Source organism: Erpetoichthys calabaricus, chromosome 12 (assembly GCF_900747795.2).
Source record: "Erpetoichthys calabaricus chromosome 12, fErpCal1.3, whole genome shotgun sequence".
Taxonomy (NCBI): domain Eukaryota; kingdom Metazoa; phylum Chordata; class Cladistia; order Polypteriformes; family Polypteridae; genus Erpetoichthys; species Erpetoichthys calabaricus.
This window is the reverse complement of record NC_041405.2, coordinates 30,961,863-30,980,489: the sequence shown is the minus strand read 5'-3', so window position 1 is coordinate 30,980,489 and position 18,627 is coordinate 30,961,863. Positions and strand designations below refer to the sequence as shown.

Sequence of the window (18,627 nt, the reverse complement as noted above, 5' to 3'; positions counted from 1 at the left end):
CTGAATATACTGTAGCTGCTGTATAGATTTTGCAGGGAGGCTAATGAAGAGGGAATTACAGTAATCAATATGAGACATTATAAAACAATGAAGCACAGTTTGAGCATCAGACAAGGACAGAAATGGACGGAAGCGGGCAATGTTACGGAGATGACAGAATGAAATTTTGGACAGAGACCTAATGTGCAACTCAAAGTTAAGTGATGAATCAAACAAAACACCAAGATTTCTGAAAACAGGAGCAGGTTTGACAAATGTACTGTCAACAGAAACAGAGAAGTTGGGTGCCTTAGAAAGTTGGGAGTTTGAGCCTACCAGTAACACTTCAGTTTTATTGGCATTTAGTTTGAGAAGATTATTTTCCATCTATAGCTTAAGTTCAGTGATGGAGTCAGTGAGTGTGCTGGGAGGCGAGTCTGTACTGATATAACTGTATATCATCTGCATAACAGCGGACGTTAAGGCCATGTCTGTGAATAATCTGACCCAAAGGAAGGATATAAAGTAGAAAGAGTAACGGCCCACTGAGGGACACCACGCGACACACATGAGGTGGAGAATTTATATCGGCCGAGTGTGACAAACTGTTGCCTATTAGAAAGATATGATGTGAGCCATTGAAGGGCATTGAAGGGAAATTAATATGAAATAGGACTTTCTTAGCTATAACTGTAAAACAGAGTTAATTAAGCCAGTTAGGAAATAGTCTCACTACTAGCATGGACTATTAGATATGTCTGCAAATAGGAGAAGGCATACAGCTTTCGGACCGTGCTTAGCATACTTAACGTGCCTCCAAATGTAGAGAAATGAAAACAGATATTTAAGCCTTAAACAGAACTTGTCTTAAACAAGAACCTTTCTTTAATATCAATTTTTCTCTATTTTTGTGTGAACCATTTTGTTTTAAATGTTTTAAATGAAGATAATTGTTCTGTGGAATTATTTGAACACGCGTCACACTATTGCCAGAAACATCCTATGAAGCAACTAAAAGCTGCAGAGCTTTGGTAATTTGGGACAAACGCAGCTACAAAAACACTTTATAGAGAAAAATGAGACAAACTGAAAATGATGGAAAGGGAAAAAATCTACAATAGGAGAACCTAACATGCAGACTGATTGGCAAGGATTGGTTTGTAATTAAGCAATTGAGTTGGAATGAAAACCTGCAGAAACTGCAACCCCCCCGGGACCGACACTGCCCACCCATGAGGGCTAATTAATTAATAATGAAAAGCAGAATGGAAATCAAGAAGAAGATTAATAAAAAGTAATAAAGAAAATTACGTTATAGACAAATGACAACTTAATTGTTATTAAAATATATTAACACACATACTTTTGTCATTTCTTCATTGACCTCAAAACACAGAAACTGGGAAATAACAGCTGACTTACATAGGCCAGGAGTCCAATTAAAAGAAGAAGTTGGTTGGAACAAAAAAAAACCCAGGACCAGGTTTGGGAACCACTGCTGTGGGTAAAAAACATTTTTATAATACTTTATCATCTTGGACTCTCAGGCATTATAAGGTCTTTTCAATGTCTTAAATAAGCAAAAGTCTGAATGAGCATAATGCTTTATTTACTTCATGCAGTAGAAGTTCATCATAAACAAGAATAGCTGTGTCATTTAATTTAAATGTTTAAAGTCTACATATTCTCAATTGTAATAGAAATCTGTCATCTGATAGAGGTCCAGAGAGGGTTAGATCCCTAGTAAAGGATCAGAAATCAAAAATAACATCACATTCATGATCAGTGACTTTGAAATATTCTAAAATGATATCCAACATGCATATGTTTCAGTTAGTCATTGTCAAAACCCGCTATATCCTAACACAGGGTCACGGGGGGTCTGCTGGAGCCAATCCCAGCCAGCCCAGGGCGCAAGACAGGAACAAATCTCGGCAGCCGCAGGGCACACACACACTAGGGACAATATAGGATCGCCAATGCACCTAACCTGCACGTCTTTGGACTTTGGAAGGAAAGACACGGGGAGAACATGCAAACTCCACATAGGGAGCACTACCACTGTACTACCGTGCCGCTCCTGCATATGTTTCAAACGTCTGGCAGTGTTTCTTAGAGGGCTAGGACCACCAGTAACATGAGCACAATCGGCAACCTCGAAATAGCAAACAACGACCCTCCACATGCTTATATTATCAATACCCTTTTTTTTTTTTTAATTTTGTAAAATGGACTAACTTTGACACCTTGTATCCTATTAGGGGGTCAAGTCCTGGGGTCGGTTGACGTGGCCTGCACAACTTTCATTCTTTCTGTTCACGTTTGTTGATGAAATCTATTGATTTACTCTTTATCATAAGGGGGTAACTTCCCACACAATTCAGGGTCCAAAAATGAGGGTTTTATCAGGTCTAGAGGGTCCCAAAAAACCAACACTCGACAAATGCCTTGGACAGAAGTTTTTTGTTTATCTTTCCAGTGGTGCCCCATGTCCAATTCACCTCCACTGTAAAGCACCAGAATGGGCGAGATTTGTTTCATATTTTTTTTAGAAAATACTTAACTTTAGCACATAATTTTGCATGGCAAAATGCATGAATAACATGTTTGTGAAGAAATTGCTTTGCCTTGAAAAATACTAAAGTTACAGTTTAAGGCGCACATTTCAGGCATGGCTTGTCTCCGACAGTGCTTTTATCTGTGCTTTTTTTGTAGAAATGCCAAGATACTACTTCCTCCTAAGCTGTTGACAATATTGTCAACAAAAGCTTGCTTGATGGATGGATGTTTAGAACACAACATAGATGTGACATACCCCGTCTGCTGTGTGTGTCACAAGGGTCTACACTAGTTTACCACATTCTGCATATTCCGTGTCAAGCCTGCATCCTCCTCAGATGCTGAATCCATTATACAGCCTTAAAGGGATCTCAAAGTCACAACACTACTAAACACATTAGAAAAGGTCTGCTTGGTGTAACATTCAGATGCATTTCCGGGGTCTGAGTTAACTGATTTGAAAGTTGGAAAATTTTATGTTTTTTTTTATTTCTTCATTAAGTATTTTCCAGAGTGAGCCATTCTGAAGAAACAATAGTGATAACAGAATGAAACCACATGCATTATTAGTCTGCACTACATACAAGGTTAAAAGTTATTTCTATGCTAAAAAGGGAAGAGATTAAAAAATAAAATATATTTAAAAAAATTTTTAAGTGAAAAGATTTTATTTACTTTTGTTATAAATTCACTAAAAAAGTGAAAAATAGATTTTTCTTTAACCACAATTTTTGTGGTTATATGTGACTAAATAAAATTGTGGGGCACACATAAATTAATTAATTCAATCAATTAATAGAATAGCTACTTTCATCATAAAATATATAAAAACAGCAACATTGTAATTTGCCACCATGCTAAACAAGTTTCAAAAATTGTTTGAATGAATTAAGTGGAGAAGAACAAACAAACTGTAACTGCCTTTACTACACTATTGGCACGTAGACTTACAGTGCATCTGGAAAGTATTCACAGCGCATCACTTTTTCCACATTTTGTTATGTTACAGCCTTATTCCAAAATGGATTAAATTCATTTTTTTCCTCAGAATTCTACACACAACACCCCATAATGACAACATGAAAAAAGTTTACTTGAGGTTTTTGCAAATTTAAAAATTAAAAAACGGAGAAATCCCATGTACATAAGTATTCACAGCCTTTGCTCAATACTGTGTCGATGCACCTTTGGCAGCAATTCCAGCCTCAAGTCTTTTTGAATATGATGCCACAAGTTTGGCACACCTATCCTTGGCCAGTTTCGCCCATTCCTCTTTGCAGCACCTCTCAAGCTCCATCAGGTTGGATGGGAAGTGTCGGTGCACAGCCATTTTAAGATCTCTCCAGAGATGTTCAATCGGATTCAAGTCTGGACTCTGGCTGGGCCACTCAAGGACATTCACAGAGTTGTCCTGAAGCCACTCCTTTGATATCTTGGCTGTGTGCTTAGGGTCGTTGTCCTGCTGAAAGATGAACCGTCGCCCCAGTTTGAGGTCAAGAGCGCTCTGGAGCAGGTTTTCATCCAGGATGTCTCTGTACATTGCTGCAGGCATCTTTCCCTTTATCCTGACTAGTATTTTTGAAAACACCTTCTTTTAGCTCTTTTGTACATTTTGCTCTATTTTTCTCTTTTTGAAAATTCTTTATAAATAAAGATTCTTGGTTTGCCCTTTTGTGGACAAGCCAGGGGTTTACAGTCATCCTCCTCCTTGCAGAGTTATGCCATATTTTGAAACATTTTGTGGACAGCTTGCTCTGGCAGATGTACATCTGTGCCATATTCTTTCCATTACTTAATGACCGATTTAAGTGGACTCCAAGGATATATCCAGTGACTTGGATATTCTTCTTCTTTGTGCCTTTCAACCACCTTTTCACGGAGTTTCTCTGTGTTCTTTTGCTTTCATTGTGTAGGTTAGGCTACCATAGTAATTCAACACAAGTTGACCCTTCATCACACAATCAATTGAAACCTCTGATAAATGATCTCCATTGAATTATGGGACACTGAAAACCAACTGGCCGCACCAGTTGTGACTGAAGCGTATCATATTAAAGATGGTGAATAGTTAACAGATTCATTATTTGGTGTTTTATACTTGTAATTAATTTAGATCACTTTACAGATAACTATTTTCACTTTAACAGTAAAGAGTAGTTCTGTAGATCTGCGTAAAAAAAAAATCAAATGAAATCCACTGTGATTCAATGTTTTAAAATAACAAAATGTGAAACCACCCAAGAGAGTGAATACTTTTTATAGTCACTGTAAATATCTGAGTCGCCCTCAGTCTTTGAACCTCTCATTTAGAGTCACCAATTAACCTTATCAGCCCCAAACCATACCCCCATTTATTTTGAAATTGTCATTTATTAGACATAACTCATTTCTCATTATAGCAACTTATGAATACATTGCTATACACAGCCCTACACTTAATTATCATTCAAATCAGGTATATTCAAACCAGACATCTGACTACCCATGATGTTTTCACCTTGCAACATAAAGTTTTAAATTAAAACGTAGGCTGTCAGAGAGAAGACAAGCAGCCAAACACCTCCAGTTAAGGATTAATGCTATGAAATTCTGGTTTAGTAAATCATAGTTGAGCAATGAGTGATGACATTGGCAAGTGCTTTGAATATTAAATTGGAGTTGTTGGTTAGTGATGTGCATACTATGAGGTGGTGTTTTTTGCTGTCATTGTTGGTTTGACATGTGTTAACACTGCATTAAGTGCAATAACAGTGTATCCCCGTGGAATGTAACTGACTGTCATGGGTGTCATTCTGTGTTCAAAATGTGTTAACATTGTTAAAAGGTACGAGTCTGTACTCTAACATCAGTACTATAGCAAAGAATTGGAGAAAAAATAAGTAATTACGCATGAGCAAAGTGTGCAATGCTCACTTTTGACAATCAGAAAATACACAAAGCACTGAAGAATAGCTCTGGAATAAAGGGAGAAAGAAAAGATGAACAATTTAATGACTGACATCTGAAGAATGAAAAAGAGCAGCCACTGTTTTCACACAATGTTCAGCTTAAAAAAAATAAATTATTCAGCTATTGGAGTGTTTTACTGGAAACAGGTTGACTAGTGACAAAAAGGAGTTTGTCAGTTTATTCCTTTACAGTTTGATAAAGCAAATATGTATACTCCACTATACATAAAAGTTATAGTGCACTAAATGTAAGGTTTGTTTTTTGCACACTATGGACAGGACAAGATTAACATTCAGATACTTGGTAAAGGGCAGAGTTTAAATAGTAGTATTGGCAGTATGCTGTACACCCACACGGGTATGTACTTACAGGAATCGACATGCAGCAGTTATTTTTAATTACCCAAACTAAAAGACTGCTATTCTTCATTGGGAGCTCAGATTGACAGATACTTTAGAATTTTCTTTTGCTCCTGTAAATCAGTCTGGTATAGCAGCATTTCTGAAGTGTAAAGCCCATGTACAACAGTTGTATGCCAAACCATATGGACTGCTCAGCGTGGCTGCCACTGAGGGTATAAAACACAATTTTCTGATTTGGTAACATCGGTAACATTTAACGCATTCCTTTTCCTTTTCACCAAGAAAAGATTTGGAATTCCAAAAATGTATATTTTAAGAGTTTTCTTTGCAGCCCTCATAACTTTTCAGCCATATTTTTACCTATTACTGACTTCCAAACTACAAGCTCCCGCAGGTGTTCGTCAATGCCAAATGTTTTGTTTTTACTCACCATGATAATTTCATTACATTAAGCATTTTGTTATTTCAAAGGGGTATCATTTCTCTCCAAAGCATAAACATTGATGAACTACTAAGTACACTGGCAATTTCCGACCTTTACTTCCTCTGATAGTAATTTAATGAACAGATGGCTGCTGGGGTGGGTGGAATGAGCTGCAATATTTTCTACTCTCATTTTCGCTATTGCAATAAACAGATCTTTTAATGTTGGGAGACAATAGCCAATGATTTTCTCAGCTGAACAAATCAGCCACTGCAACAGAGTCTTAGAAAGAGAGGAGGTGGTAGAAACCAAAATGGCGATGGAAGAGGTCACAACACTCTCAATGATGGCCAAGTACAAATTTAACAATACATGAATTGATATGACAAGCTTAAGCTGGCAAAGGAAGAACAATCTCTGCCTGGATTTCTTCATGATGTAGGTGATGTGCTTGTCCTATTTTAATGTACTGCTGAAAGTAGTCACCAGGAATTTAAATGACTGAACCACAGACACAGTCTGGCCATTAATTTGCAAAGGGGGACAGTTAGTGACTTCTTGGTGTAAACCAATCCCTACTTCCACTGTCTTAATAGCACTGAGCTTACACTACTAGAATACAAGCTCTCCAGGGGAAAAAAAGGCAACAGGTACTTAGTTTAAAATAATTTCTATTACTTTATTCACAAATATGTACAAAATTAAATACATATATTGACAGATATATACACATACATACACATACACTAAACATAAAAAAAATAAAAATATAAAGAGGAAAAGTTAACATTATCCATTTGCAAACTAAAACAAGTATAGACAAAGATCCAAAACAGAAAGGAAGCGTGTAGTTTCTTTATGAAGTACTGCAGAAAACAAACATTAGAAATCTGTCAAGATTTAGTCTGTATCAACCAATGTATTAGAAGAAGACTCCATTGGATGAGAACATGATGTGAGTGTATTTAGAAACAAAGAGGACACCCCTGGGACAAATCCAGCAGACACCTTTGTGAAAACCAACAGACGATCAGCTGCAGTGGCCAGTCCTTGCTCGGTCTGACATGAAGGAAAAAAAAAAAAAAGACTTTAGCAATGTCATAAAACAGACCTCTTAATGATATCAACTACACTATTTAAGTACACTATTGCCTAATGCAATAGGTTTGCCCTATTCAAATTGTGGCCCACGGGCCACATGTAGCCCAGAAGCAACCTCTAAGTAGTCCAGCCCATGGCCCTGCCAGAAAACACATTTCAAGAGCCTTCAAAACCTCCTACAGTAGTACAGACCATGAATGCATAGCCTAGCACCATTCAACCCACAATGCAGCTCATTGTGTCTCTACAAGTTGTGGCATTAGTCAATGATATTCTGATGACTTATCGAAGGAGCTGCTTCTCCTGGGGGAATCTCTTCCCGCTCTTTTACCATTTGCTCCCCTCTCTCCCTGATCCTGTCACTCAGCTCTCTCTAGGGAGATGCCCCGAGTCCACGCAGTGCTCCACCAAACACATACCATGCAGTAGTGAGACACGTCACAATATCAACACACGTGGTGATTTAAAACCAATCTGTATTCCCTCAATGATCAATAAATGTATTATGTGTGCTAGTTACTGTTATCACTTAAGGGTTTGTGCACTTATAGCTTTGATAGCTCTGAATTTTTTTTTTTATTCTGTTAAATGCACTTTGTGATGTAACTGGGTCATATATATATATATATATATATAGGTAGTGATGCAATCGTAACATTGCTGCCTCACATTAAAAAGATCATGGGTTTGCATCCCACATGGGGCACAGCGTTTTCAGCAGTGAGAAAAAACACCACCTAAATATAAAGACATTTAAAAGGGAAGCAATGACTAACCATTACTTGTTTTTCAATACATTCATTTGTGTTGGTTTAAAATATATCATTCCTGCTGCTTACTGGCTGCTGAAAATGTCTGGCCCAGCTAAATTTATTGGTTTGAAAATCTGGCCCAACTGAATTTGTAATTGAATAGCCCTGCTTTTACTCTTAGTGCCCTCAATTCTGGCTTTAAAAATGAAATCACTTTATTGGAACATTTTTAAGAATCTCCATCATTTCCACTTCAACACAATTTAAATGTTTTGTTATTATTTTAAGTTATACATAAAGATGCAAACACAGTGGTATGCAATCATGACAGAAATACGGTAAATAGTAGCAAGACGACCTAATAACAGAAGTACTGACCCATAAAACATGAGGCAACAAGCAGAATACCCACCACACGTTTACTGTGTGATCCAATGAAGATGGTGGTGGTGATATAAATTTATTCCTGTATGTATTAGTGAAGGTAAGCAAGCCATTTTGTTTATTTATTAATTTCACTTCCATTGTCTTTACAAATTAACCAAGTTAAACCCTTTCACAGTACTGAGCATCAGTAAGCAGTAATTTACATAATTTGCTAATACTGTACATGAACATTTCTCATTTCTAATCAGACTGAAGGGACTGTTAGCCTACTTTTCATCCATGGCGAAAAAGCTTTGTGCATACCCTGAATAATCTTTGATCAAACTACTATTTCAGTACAATGATTAATTATTCTGATTGCAAACAACTCACTGAAAACAGTTTAGAAAATGTTAGCACTATCTGAGACATACATTTTACACAAAAATGGAGGTACCCTAACTACAAAGAGGACCATTTCATTTATGTTAGGTAGAATGCCCAGAGGGGACTGGGCGGTCTCGTGGCCTGGAACCCCTACAGATTTTATTTTTTTCTCCAGCCTTCTGGAGGTTTTTTTTGTTTTTTCTGTCCACCCTGGCCATCGGACCTTACTCCTTTTCTATGTTAACTAATGTTGTCTTATTTTAATTTTGTATTTTGTCTGTTATTTTTCTTTTCTTCATTATGTAAAGCACTTTGAGCTACTTTTTGTATGAAAATGTGCTATATAAATAAATGTTGTTGTTGTTGTTGTTGTATGACTAAAGTAATGAAAATACACAAAAATGACATTACAGAAAATACAATTGGGACCATTAATAAGCAGGATAACTTATGTAGTCTTTTAAACTCCTTAAAGGCAACGAAGTACAGAATTCTGCTGGAATTTTCATTTTCCAATTTAAAAACAGCCAACTACCACCAAGTAGAAGTGTAGGGTGTATAACTAGAAATGAGAACAGACAGAAAAAGGCAAGAAGGAGTTACCTGAAGTTCTGTAAAGAGTAATGGACTGGAATACTTTGCTGCCATTTCCCTCACAGCATGTAACTTGTCTGGGTCAGACTTTGCAGATCTAGCTAAGGTAATTGATAATAAAATATAATGAGGTACTTTCAATATTCTCTTAGCTTCCAGCATTACATTCATCTTCAAAACAAATTATGGCATTTTAAAGAGAAAAAATGATGCACAGTATAAGGATCTTTATTAGCATATCTTAAAAACTAAACATTAAGTATTTTCAATTACAAACATCATAAGCTAATGAAATAAACTATCAAATACACTTTTTAATTAGATATGTGGAGTGACAAATACACTAACAATTGTTTATTTAACATAAAAATACAAGCAGATTAAAAATCACATTCCTGATTATAAACATGTCACCTTCCGTTAAAACAGATAGCAAGCTATTGTTTTTTTATTCCTCATAACTGGACTTCTAAATCCTGGAAATCGCAATGGCAAGCCAGCTATTTTCTGAAAACCTCAAAGCCAAAAACCATTAAATGAATGCACTACAACTCTGTTAAGTATCTATCTATCTATCTATCTATCTATCTATCTAATAGCAAAAATAATATGCTACGCACCATCATTCACAAGAAAACAGAGCCTTCCTAGAAAATACATCACATCCAAATGTTGGAGATAAGATTTAGTGAGCTCTAAACTGCAAAAGAAAATTAAACACATTCATTAAAAAAAAGAAAAAAATGTGATAAAAACTGCAGCCATTTTATACTAATGTGATGCTACATCATTACAAAGAAACCATAAATATTTTACTTCTTCATGTGGAAAAGAAAGAATGAGACAAAAACTTATTTATGGATTTTTTTTTTTTTTAATAAACAGACTACTTTGTAAAACCTAGCTTTAATAATTCAAAAGTAAACTTACCTGCGACTGCTGAAGTGATTTACAATAAACACTACAAGGTCAATTCTTGGTCTGTTTGCTTCATTTCTGGTGGGCAGAGGAAGAGAATCAGCTAAATGCCTGAAACAGGAAAAAGGAATAAAAACAAATTAGATTTGATACTTTTCATAACCAGTTAACTTTAGCATTCTAAAGTATAACCAAAGTATTTACATTTTCTTTTCTTCATTCCCAGCTGACTTTATTTTCAGATACAAGACACTGTATTATGCATGTATAGTATATACTACTGTAGTGTTCAGGTTCCATTTTTAAACATAATATCCTTCAGTATCATTCCCACTTCATCCAATTTAAGGTCATGTAGGCAGCAGCCTAACTACAAAACAATGGGCACAAAGTATGAATCAACCCTGGATGCAGTACCAGTGAATAAAATATGTAATGCAAAAAGATATGTACTTGTAAAACAAACCCTTGTTTATGGTCTCAAAATAATGTACTGCATTCACAAGCTAGATGACAACTGGGTCAATTTAACCCAGTCACAAACACATTTTTGTATATTTTCACACTTCAACTTATGAATCTTATTCTCAACATTTGGTCATCTGATTTGCATGCATCTTATATATTACAGACTACACTGCTAAAAAGATTTTTGGTACAGGATTACAAAAAGAATATTTTGTAAAATTTACAAATATGGTAGACACTTAGAGGATTACATTTAATGATGTTCCACAGTAAAACACCACTTAACACTGAAAGATGCTTCCCAGACAAATTACTTCAGTAAAATGGTACTCAGATTATTCAGCTTCATGTTTCATCACTATTTTATTCAAAACCCACATTATATTTTTACTATGTCAATGCAAAACACTTAGACTGTAAAACAGTTTCATCCACCTATAGATTAGTTTGTGTTTTAGTCTATACCAAAAAACAGAAAAGAAACCAAAAGGAGAAAAAAAAAACTTTAAACTGGATCACTGGAGTACTGTTAATGTTCTTTTTTTTGGGCATTCATTTCAATTTTGCATATTTTTAAGGGGGGGGGGGGGGGATAGGGGTGAGATTCACTGTGTACTATGTGAAAACTAAACTGTCATTTTATTTAATCCCAAATCTCTCCCCTAACCAAGGCTATTCAGTACTGAAGCCAACAAAGTTGGACTGCACTACATAAACATCCTACAAAAATATGTAAATTTGCTCTACCTGTGTCAGTGTTGCACAGTATCTAGCACTGCTATCTCAATGCTCTGAGACTTTGTTTGGTAAATTTCCCTGAAACAAATATGACACCTTATCACTTGTCTGTGCAGACTTTACATCTTCGCTCCATGTCCTCCTGCATTTACCCCATCCCAGTGCCCCATACCTTAAAGATGGGCAGGTTAAAATGACTGCCAGCTCTAAATTGACCTGGTATGAGTTAATGTGCCCTTTTAAGGACTTTTTGCCATATTCAGAGGCTTGTATCAGATATGGGAATTCAGCTCCCTGTGACTTCGAATCCATGATGAGTGACTGACTAACTTAATACAACTGAAGCAAGTTAAAAGGAACCTACTTTGTAATACCACTGAAATAAAATGTCAAGTTTATATAATAGTTGACATGCCATCAGCATAAAAAACACCTATACTATTTCTCGGCATAATAAATTCATTCAGCAATTCACCTTAACACAGTATGCCACTATTCTTGTACGATTTACAGTTTAACACTTGCTACCATTCACTACAATAGACAATTATTTAAATTAAGAGGTATGTCTTTATTTTTGATATGAATATAGGATATGAAAGCTGCCAAGAATCTCAAGTTTTTTTCATGTGTCTGTGAATACATCACACACTATTATTTTAGTGATCATTATCAGGAATTTCACTTTCATTCTGGACAATCAATTTGTAATATACCTACCAAGTGGCAAAACACATTTATGCCCCTTTCAAATGTAAATAAATTCAGCAAGACTTAAAATTCCAAGAATGACCGAGGTTTGTTTAATCTGTAAGCAAAGACAGAAAATTGTATGGTTCTGAATGCAAAACTACACACCCACTCTGATAAGTGTGACTCAATCACAAAAAAAAACTCTCTACCAGCATGATTATTTTACATACAGTACATTGTTTCTCCAAGGTTAGTCATTTGAAAAGTGTCAGTAAATTAGATTAATAAGTGTGGGAGATATTCTCCATCAAAGTCAATAAGGAAATTATTTAGCTAGGTTACCAACAGATGATGTTCTGCAATAGTGAAACATGATCCAATTGCCACTTGTCAGGTAGAAACTGCATTTTACAAAAAACATTTATTTTCATACTGTTATGCTATCAGATATGGCTCTTCAGGTTTTCTCTTTCCTCATCTTTAACTCAAATGTGTTTGTTAATTACGTTAAGTGATAGTGACATGGTCCCATTTACATTCAGGCAGATTTTTGATTATTTTCTCATATTTTAAAAATAGGTATTAACTATTTTTAGCATAGCACACAATTTGTAAATGTCAGACAGCCTAGAGTAGAGCACAGTTCCCCACCATTTTGGTAAATATCATTAAAATACATCAAATATATTTTTCCTGGGACATTAAAGGTGTTTTGTAATGCTGCATTGAAATTTCAAACCTTTAGCTCACCAGTTCAAAATTGCACTACCATGTCTGAATTTCCCTGGTCCACTATATGTTGATTGTGTGTGCAAGCCCTTAGCTCATTATTTGAAATTTTTCTTTTAATATTCTTAAATTTGTTTTGTAGTACAGTGTACTGCAATCATGAAGTCATGAGATAAAGAGCACACAGCTTGTGAGAAGGAGGTCAGTAAACATTTGCCCTTTTCAGTGTCACACTTCAGGGCAAAATGATGCTTGCCTTCACAGCCCTGCAATATACTAGCTTGCCACACTCAAAACCATCTGTATAATGAAACTGAAATGTTGATCATCATTTACGAGTCCAGCAGTTCGGTTATTTACAATTTTAAAAAAAAAATGGATGGCTTCATGCATTTACAGAAAACAAGCAAGTATTGTTGAGCATGAATTTGATTTTACACTTTCTAGACTATGATCATATATTCTCTATAAAAAAAAGAGAAACATTGAAAAAATTGGTATTTGTTTGTAAGCACACCAACCTCCAAGTTTTTGTTTGTTATAGAATGCTTACATTTCCTGTCACATCTGTCAGTTTTATTAGTGCCTTACAGCTTGTAGTTTTGTATAATCCTTTTGGTGATCTCTAATTTGATCTGTGCTTACCTTTGTTTAACTCTGACAAAGATTTTAATAGACATTAATGTAGGATGATGATATTAAATAGCATGGTCACAAATGAGGGTAAGCTGAAATAACTCATCATGTGACCTTACTTTGCTTTGCTCTCACCACGCTGAATAGCCAAAGTTTGGCTGCTTGAAAAGTACACACCTGGGATGAAGAGCAATGAACTTCGATGATAAAAGCTAAAAGCTGATTAAAACAAAATAAAAGGATATTTCACATGGAGCATCACAAAATGTTGTTACTCTATTGTTAATTAACATGGACGTTTAACCAGTATTTGAGAACTGAGGAGCATTTCAAATTTTTTATTTGTGAACAAAAGCTTAACTATTTTTATGAAAACACATTTGCGGTCTCTGAAGCTTATGAATATATTGATAAAAGAAGATTTTAAACATGAAAAATGTAAACTATTGTTTGAGAGTTCTACTATAAATCTAACCGGACAATGACTCACCCAGAAATAAGGTTAGATAATTTACTAATGTTAGTTAGGTTCTTTTAAGTACAACTAAAACATTCCATTTCCAAAATTAAAAGTAGTTGAGGAGAACTGAAACAAAGATTTTTCACATACAGTAGGTATTCTAGACTGGCACATTTTTGCCAATATGGGAATGATTTCAACAAATAAATATATACAGAATACCAAAATATTCTGGATACTTGAATATATTAAAAAATATAACATCATGACCCAAGTATCCTAGTATCGTATTGTGGTGTTGCCATCAACTCTCACTTATAACATATGGACACTATTATCTGTACGATTCAGAGTACATATTTCTTGGTGTTTTTGTTCCATTAGAAATATGTGTGTTTTTTAAATGTGGACAGTGCCCTGGGAATGTAAATGGAAGAGTCATACAGAGATAGATTGAACTGAATTACTGTTCTAGTTATTTAGTTTTGTCTATGCAGAGCCAATAGGGCTTAACATTCCACTGTACTTTTCATCCATTATTTTTCATTTTAGGAGCAAGAAACTGATAATCATTTTAGAAAAATGCAAAGAATCAACACTAAATCAAAAATGACACCCCATGTGAAAATGCTGAGCTAACATCATGGGAAAAAAAGTTGAAATCTGACGGATGAAATGGTGTAACACAATCAATAAAGTAAACTCCTTTTGCTAAATGAGCACAATGAAATGTTGAAAAAAAATTAATAACCTCACAAGCATTCATCCTTAATGACAAAAGGAAATTATATTAAAGTCATGTCAGCATTTGGGCAGTAATGTATTGTTCACTGACCTGGAAAAAAAACAGAGCAACCTGAAAGACAAAAATATTAGCAAGCCTGTAAATCAGAGCTGAATTATATTTATGCTTACACTGCACAACATTCTGCAGTATGTATCCATCACTAAACTGATAAGCTCCCCACAAGGTGTTTAGCTCTATTCTGCTTCAGTCAGCATTCTGCCATAACTCTTACAGTTTTTGTCTATAGAGTAAAATGCAAGGGAGGTTTCTCAGTCATGAACATTAGATATAAAAAGCATGTAGTTCAAAATTAAGTGCAATAAATTGTAATAGACAACTGATCAGATGTACAAAGACACCAAGAGTCTACTGGTTATGATGTATATCACTTACTGATTTTGCATTGTTCACTATTTGTGGGTCATCTATTGACTATCAAAATAAAATCCATTTCTCAAAAAGGAACTAAACAATACATGTTTACGTATATTAAAGATAATTCAATTTGTGCTCATTTTCCTCAGAGTTGGCACATTTTCACCCCTCTGCATGGGACAGCAAATACTGCAATAAGTCTGGAGCCTGAAGCTCTGCATGTTGGATTGATTCACTACTCAAAATCGGCCCAGCACTTAAGTCTGCTTGAGAGTGCTCTATTAGAGATGTGGTCTAATACAGGGGCACTCTGGGGGGAAAAAAAAAATTCTACAAGCATCCAGCTTTTAAAATAGACCATGACATTATCATGAGGTAATTTTTTTAATGAAATTTATTTAACATGTATTCACCAGAGCCTCATACTTAGCACATTTAAAGTCATAACACAAATGAGTAAATGCACTGTGAATTTATTAGTTAAATACTGTATACTCTTAAGAAATGTGCACAAATACAGTACAGCTTCTGTGGTAGTATTTAAGGCATGAAAATTTAAGCCACAAGGCAGCTTGTACATGTTTTTCACCATATACTGTACATTATATTTAAATATGATAGACAAAAAATGTACAACATCCATTCATCTTCTAAACCCACCTATCCAGAACAGAGTCATGGGGAAGATGGAGCCCGTTAAAGCAAGCATCATGCACAAGGCAAACACAAAACCTGGACAGAGCATCAGCATATCGCAGGGTGAACACGCACACACACAAATCACGGCCAGTTTAGCACCCCCAGTCCAGTTAACCTGCATGTCTTTGGACTACAGGAGGAAACCAGAGCACACTGAATAAATCCACATGGACACAGGGAGAACATGCAAACTATATGTTAATTGTAATACATACAGAATATTAAGACATGGCTTACATAATCCAGTGAATATAAAATTAGGAACAAGAATATTGACAAGATCTGTATGCCAGCAAAGTTAGATAAATGAGTATTAGGTAAGATTTGGTGGAATTCTATAAATTATGGATGTTAATAGCAAGAAAGATGCAGTATTTGAGCACACTGTGACTAATGGCAGTCAATGAATCTAAAAACATGTACATCTTTTATATTTTACATAACTTGCTCACTCTAGTCTGTAATATAAATGTGCAAAGTACCAAAGAGTCACAAGAAAACAAAAAAGTATTACTTAATAATACATCCAATGAAATTCACATTGTACTTTTACGGTGATTTTGGGGTGAAGCTAAACAGTAATTTCCTGGGGATAACCATAATGGTCACCAGAGGTAATGTCAAATGCTGCAATATGTAATGCACAAAATAGACTCATGTATTATAAACACAAGAATCTTATTTCCTGTAACATTTTTTACCAAATGGCATTTTGCAAATAGTCGTGTTGTGCAACTTACACATTTACATTAAAAGATCGCTGTGCAGCAAGAATTGCTTCAGCCAACTTGTCCTGGTGCTGTCTTTCAGTTTCCACAAGCTGAAAACAAAACAGTGTATTAATTTTTGAATCCCTCAAAAACATACAAGCAATTTATTTTTTTTAGTTATTTCAATTAAATTTGCATTCCAAAACCAAAAAGTAAGCAATATTATTAGCGTTAGGAGTTTCAAAGTTTTATACACACTACCCTATAGAATATCAGTCTTTGAAATAATTACAATCTTAAAAGATTAAGTTGCTAGTTTAAGAACAGATATTCAGAAACACAAAGAGCCAAACATGATGCAGAATTGGACAAGATTTTACAAAAGTTACTAAAAAATATTTTCTTCCCAGACAGACACAAGTTAAAGTATGGATTTGTAAACTAGTTATGTTTAAAAAAAAACTAAAAAAAAAAACTTCCGAGTCCACAAAATAAACTAAATAAAATTAACAGTATGCTTAAACAAGAAATAAACGACTCATCGGAATGGTTTGCCTTCAGAAGCACCACTGATACGTATATAGTATATGTACAAAACTGTCCAGTTTAAACTTTAAATTGTTTAAGGTATAACGCTTACTCGCAAACTAAATGCAGAACATGTAGTTAATAATCAAAAGAAATTTTATGTCAGGGGGTTAAAATGTTTGACTGTCGGATTTCACTTTTGCAAAAATCAAAACCCGATCTGCTTAATTGCTGTTCGATAAAGGTTCAAATTGCACTGTAACAGTTTTTCCAGACTAACTTATCCGGGGTGTATCCAGTATTAGCATTTATACCATAAAACATAATTGCTTTATATGTATGTAACTTTAAAAATTTGAATATCTAATACTTTTCTCGTGAATGTAAACTTATAACGAACTGTTTCGGCTTTGGGCCTAGACTGTATTTGTATTCCGTTTGCTCTAAGAAGGAATTTAACTAAACGGAATTATAAAAGCACGTCGGTGACATCGGGGGACAGTAATACTCTGAAGCATGTAGGAGCTCAAGACGACATTCCGAAACGCAAATTCTATAAAACCACATTTTTACTCACCAAAATGCTAGCCGTATTTAGCTCCGGGTGCTTGTGAAACATATTCAAAACGGACATTGTTGCGTATAAATGCACAAATAGTCTGCATCCATCTATGAAATTCTTATAAGCAATCAAATGATACCATAAGATTTCCAAGATATTGGGTAAAGGTGTTTAGAAAACAAAAACGTTACTCTACGTTAAAAACAAAACAGAAGCTCGCGCCAAGCCGTTCGAAACACGTCACGACCGCAGGCGTCGACGGGTGTACGTCAGTCAGGGTGGAGCCGGAGAGAAACCGCCTACTTCTTCTTCTTCTTCTTCTTGGATACTCTTAGTATATTACCGCCACCTACTGTACGGAGGAAAAAAACCCTCATTCCATTAAATAGGTTATAGTATTTTTCCCAGTCTTGTATTTCTGATGAATTTCACTAGCTCATTGCATTTAATAGCTCTGTTCTTTATTTCCTCCAAAATATCCTTTAATGATATCGTGTCCATTTAAGTTTTTCCGAGACATTTAATTAGTGATCGCCTTTGATTTTTATACAGATCACAATGGGGTAACACATGCTCATTTGTTTCCCTTGAGCTGCATTGCACACAGTTTCCATCTCCGTGTCTATTTATTAAATACAATCCCTGATTTAAGGTACAGTGACCTAGCCTTAATCTACTTAATATTACTTTTTTTCTTCTGTTTTTACTTGCATATTGAAAAGAGGTTACATTATTATGAACCGCATACCAGTATCTTTAACTGTTCCTTCCCATTTATTTTTCCATAATTGCAAAACCTGTTTTCTACTCTACTTGTAATTTCATTATAACTCAATCCTGGTTCAGTTTCA

The 18,627-nt window shown here is 35.1% G+C and overlaps 1 protein-coding gene across 1 annotated transcript; it reads right to left on the bottom strand.

Moving 5' to 3' along the window:
- Positions 1–7,093: 7,093 nt before the first annotated feature.
- On the bottom strand, positions 7,094–18,053 carry pane1 (proliferation associated nuclear element). Its single transcript, XM_028816995.2, has 6 exons — positions 17,792–18,053; positions 16,717–16,796; positions 10,404–10,502; positions 10,094–10,173; positions 9,483–9,574; positions 7,094–7,332 (listed from the first exon to the last, which is right to left on the bottom strand). Exons 1-6 carry the CDS (start codon positions 17,846–17,848, stop codon positions 7,174–7,176), a joined length of 567 nt encoding a protein of 188 aa, XP_028672828.1. The 5' UTR covers positions 17,849–18,053; the 3' UTR covers positions 7,094–7,173.
- Positions 18,054–18,627: the final 574 nt, after the last annotated feature.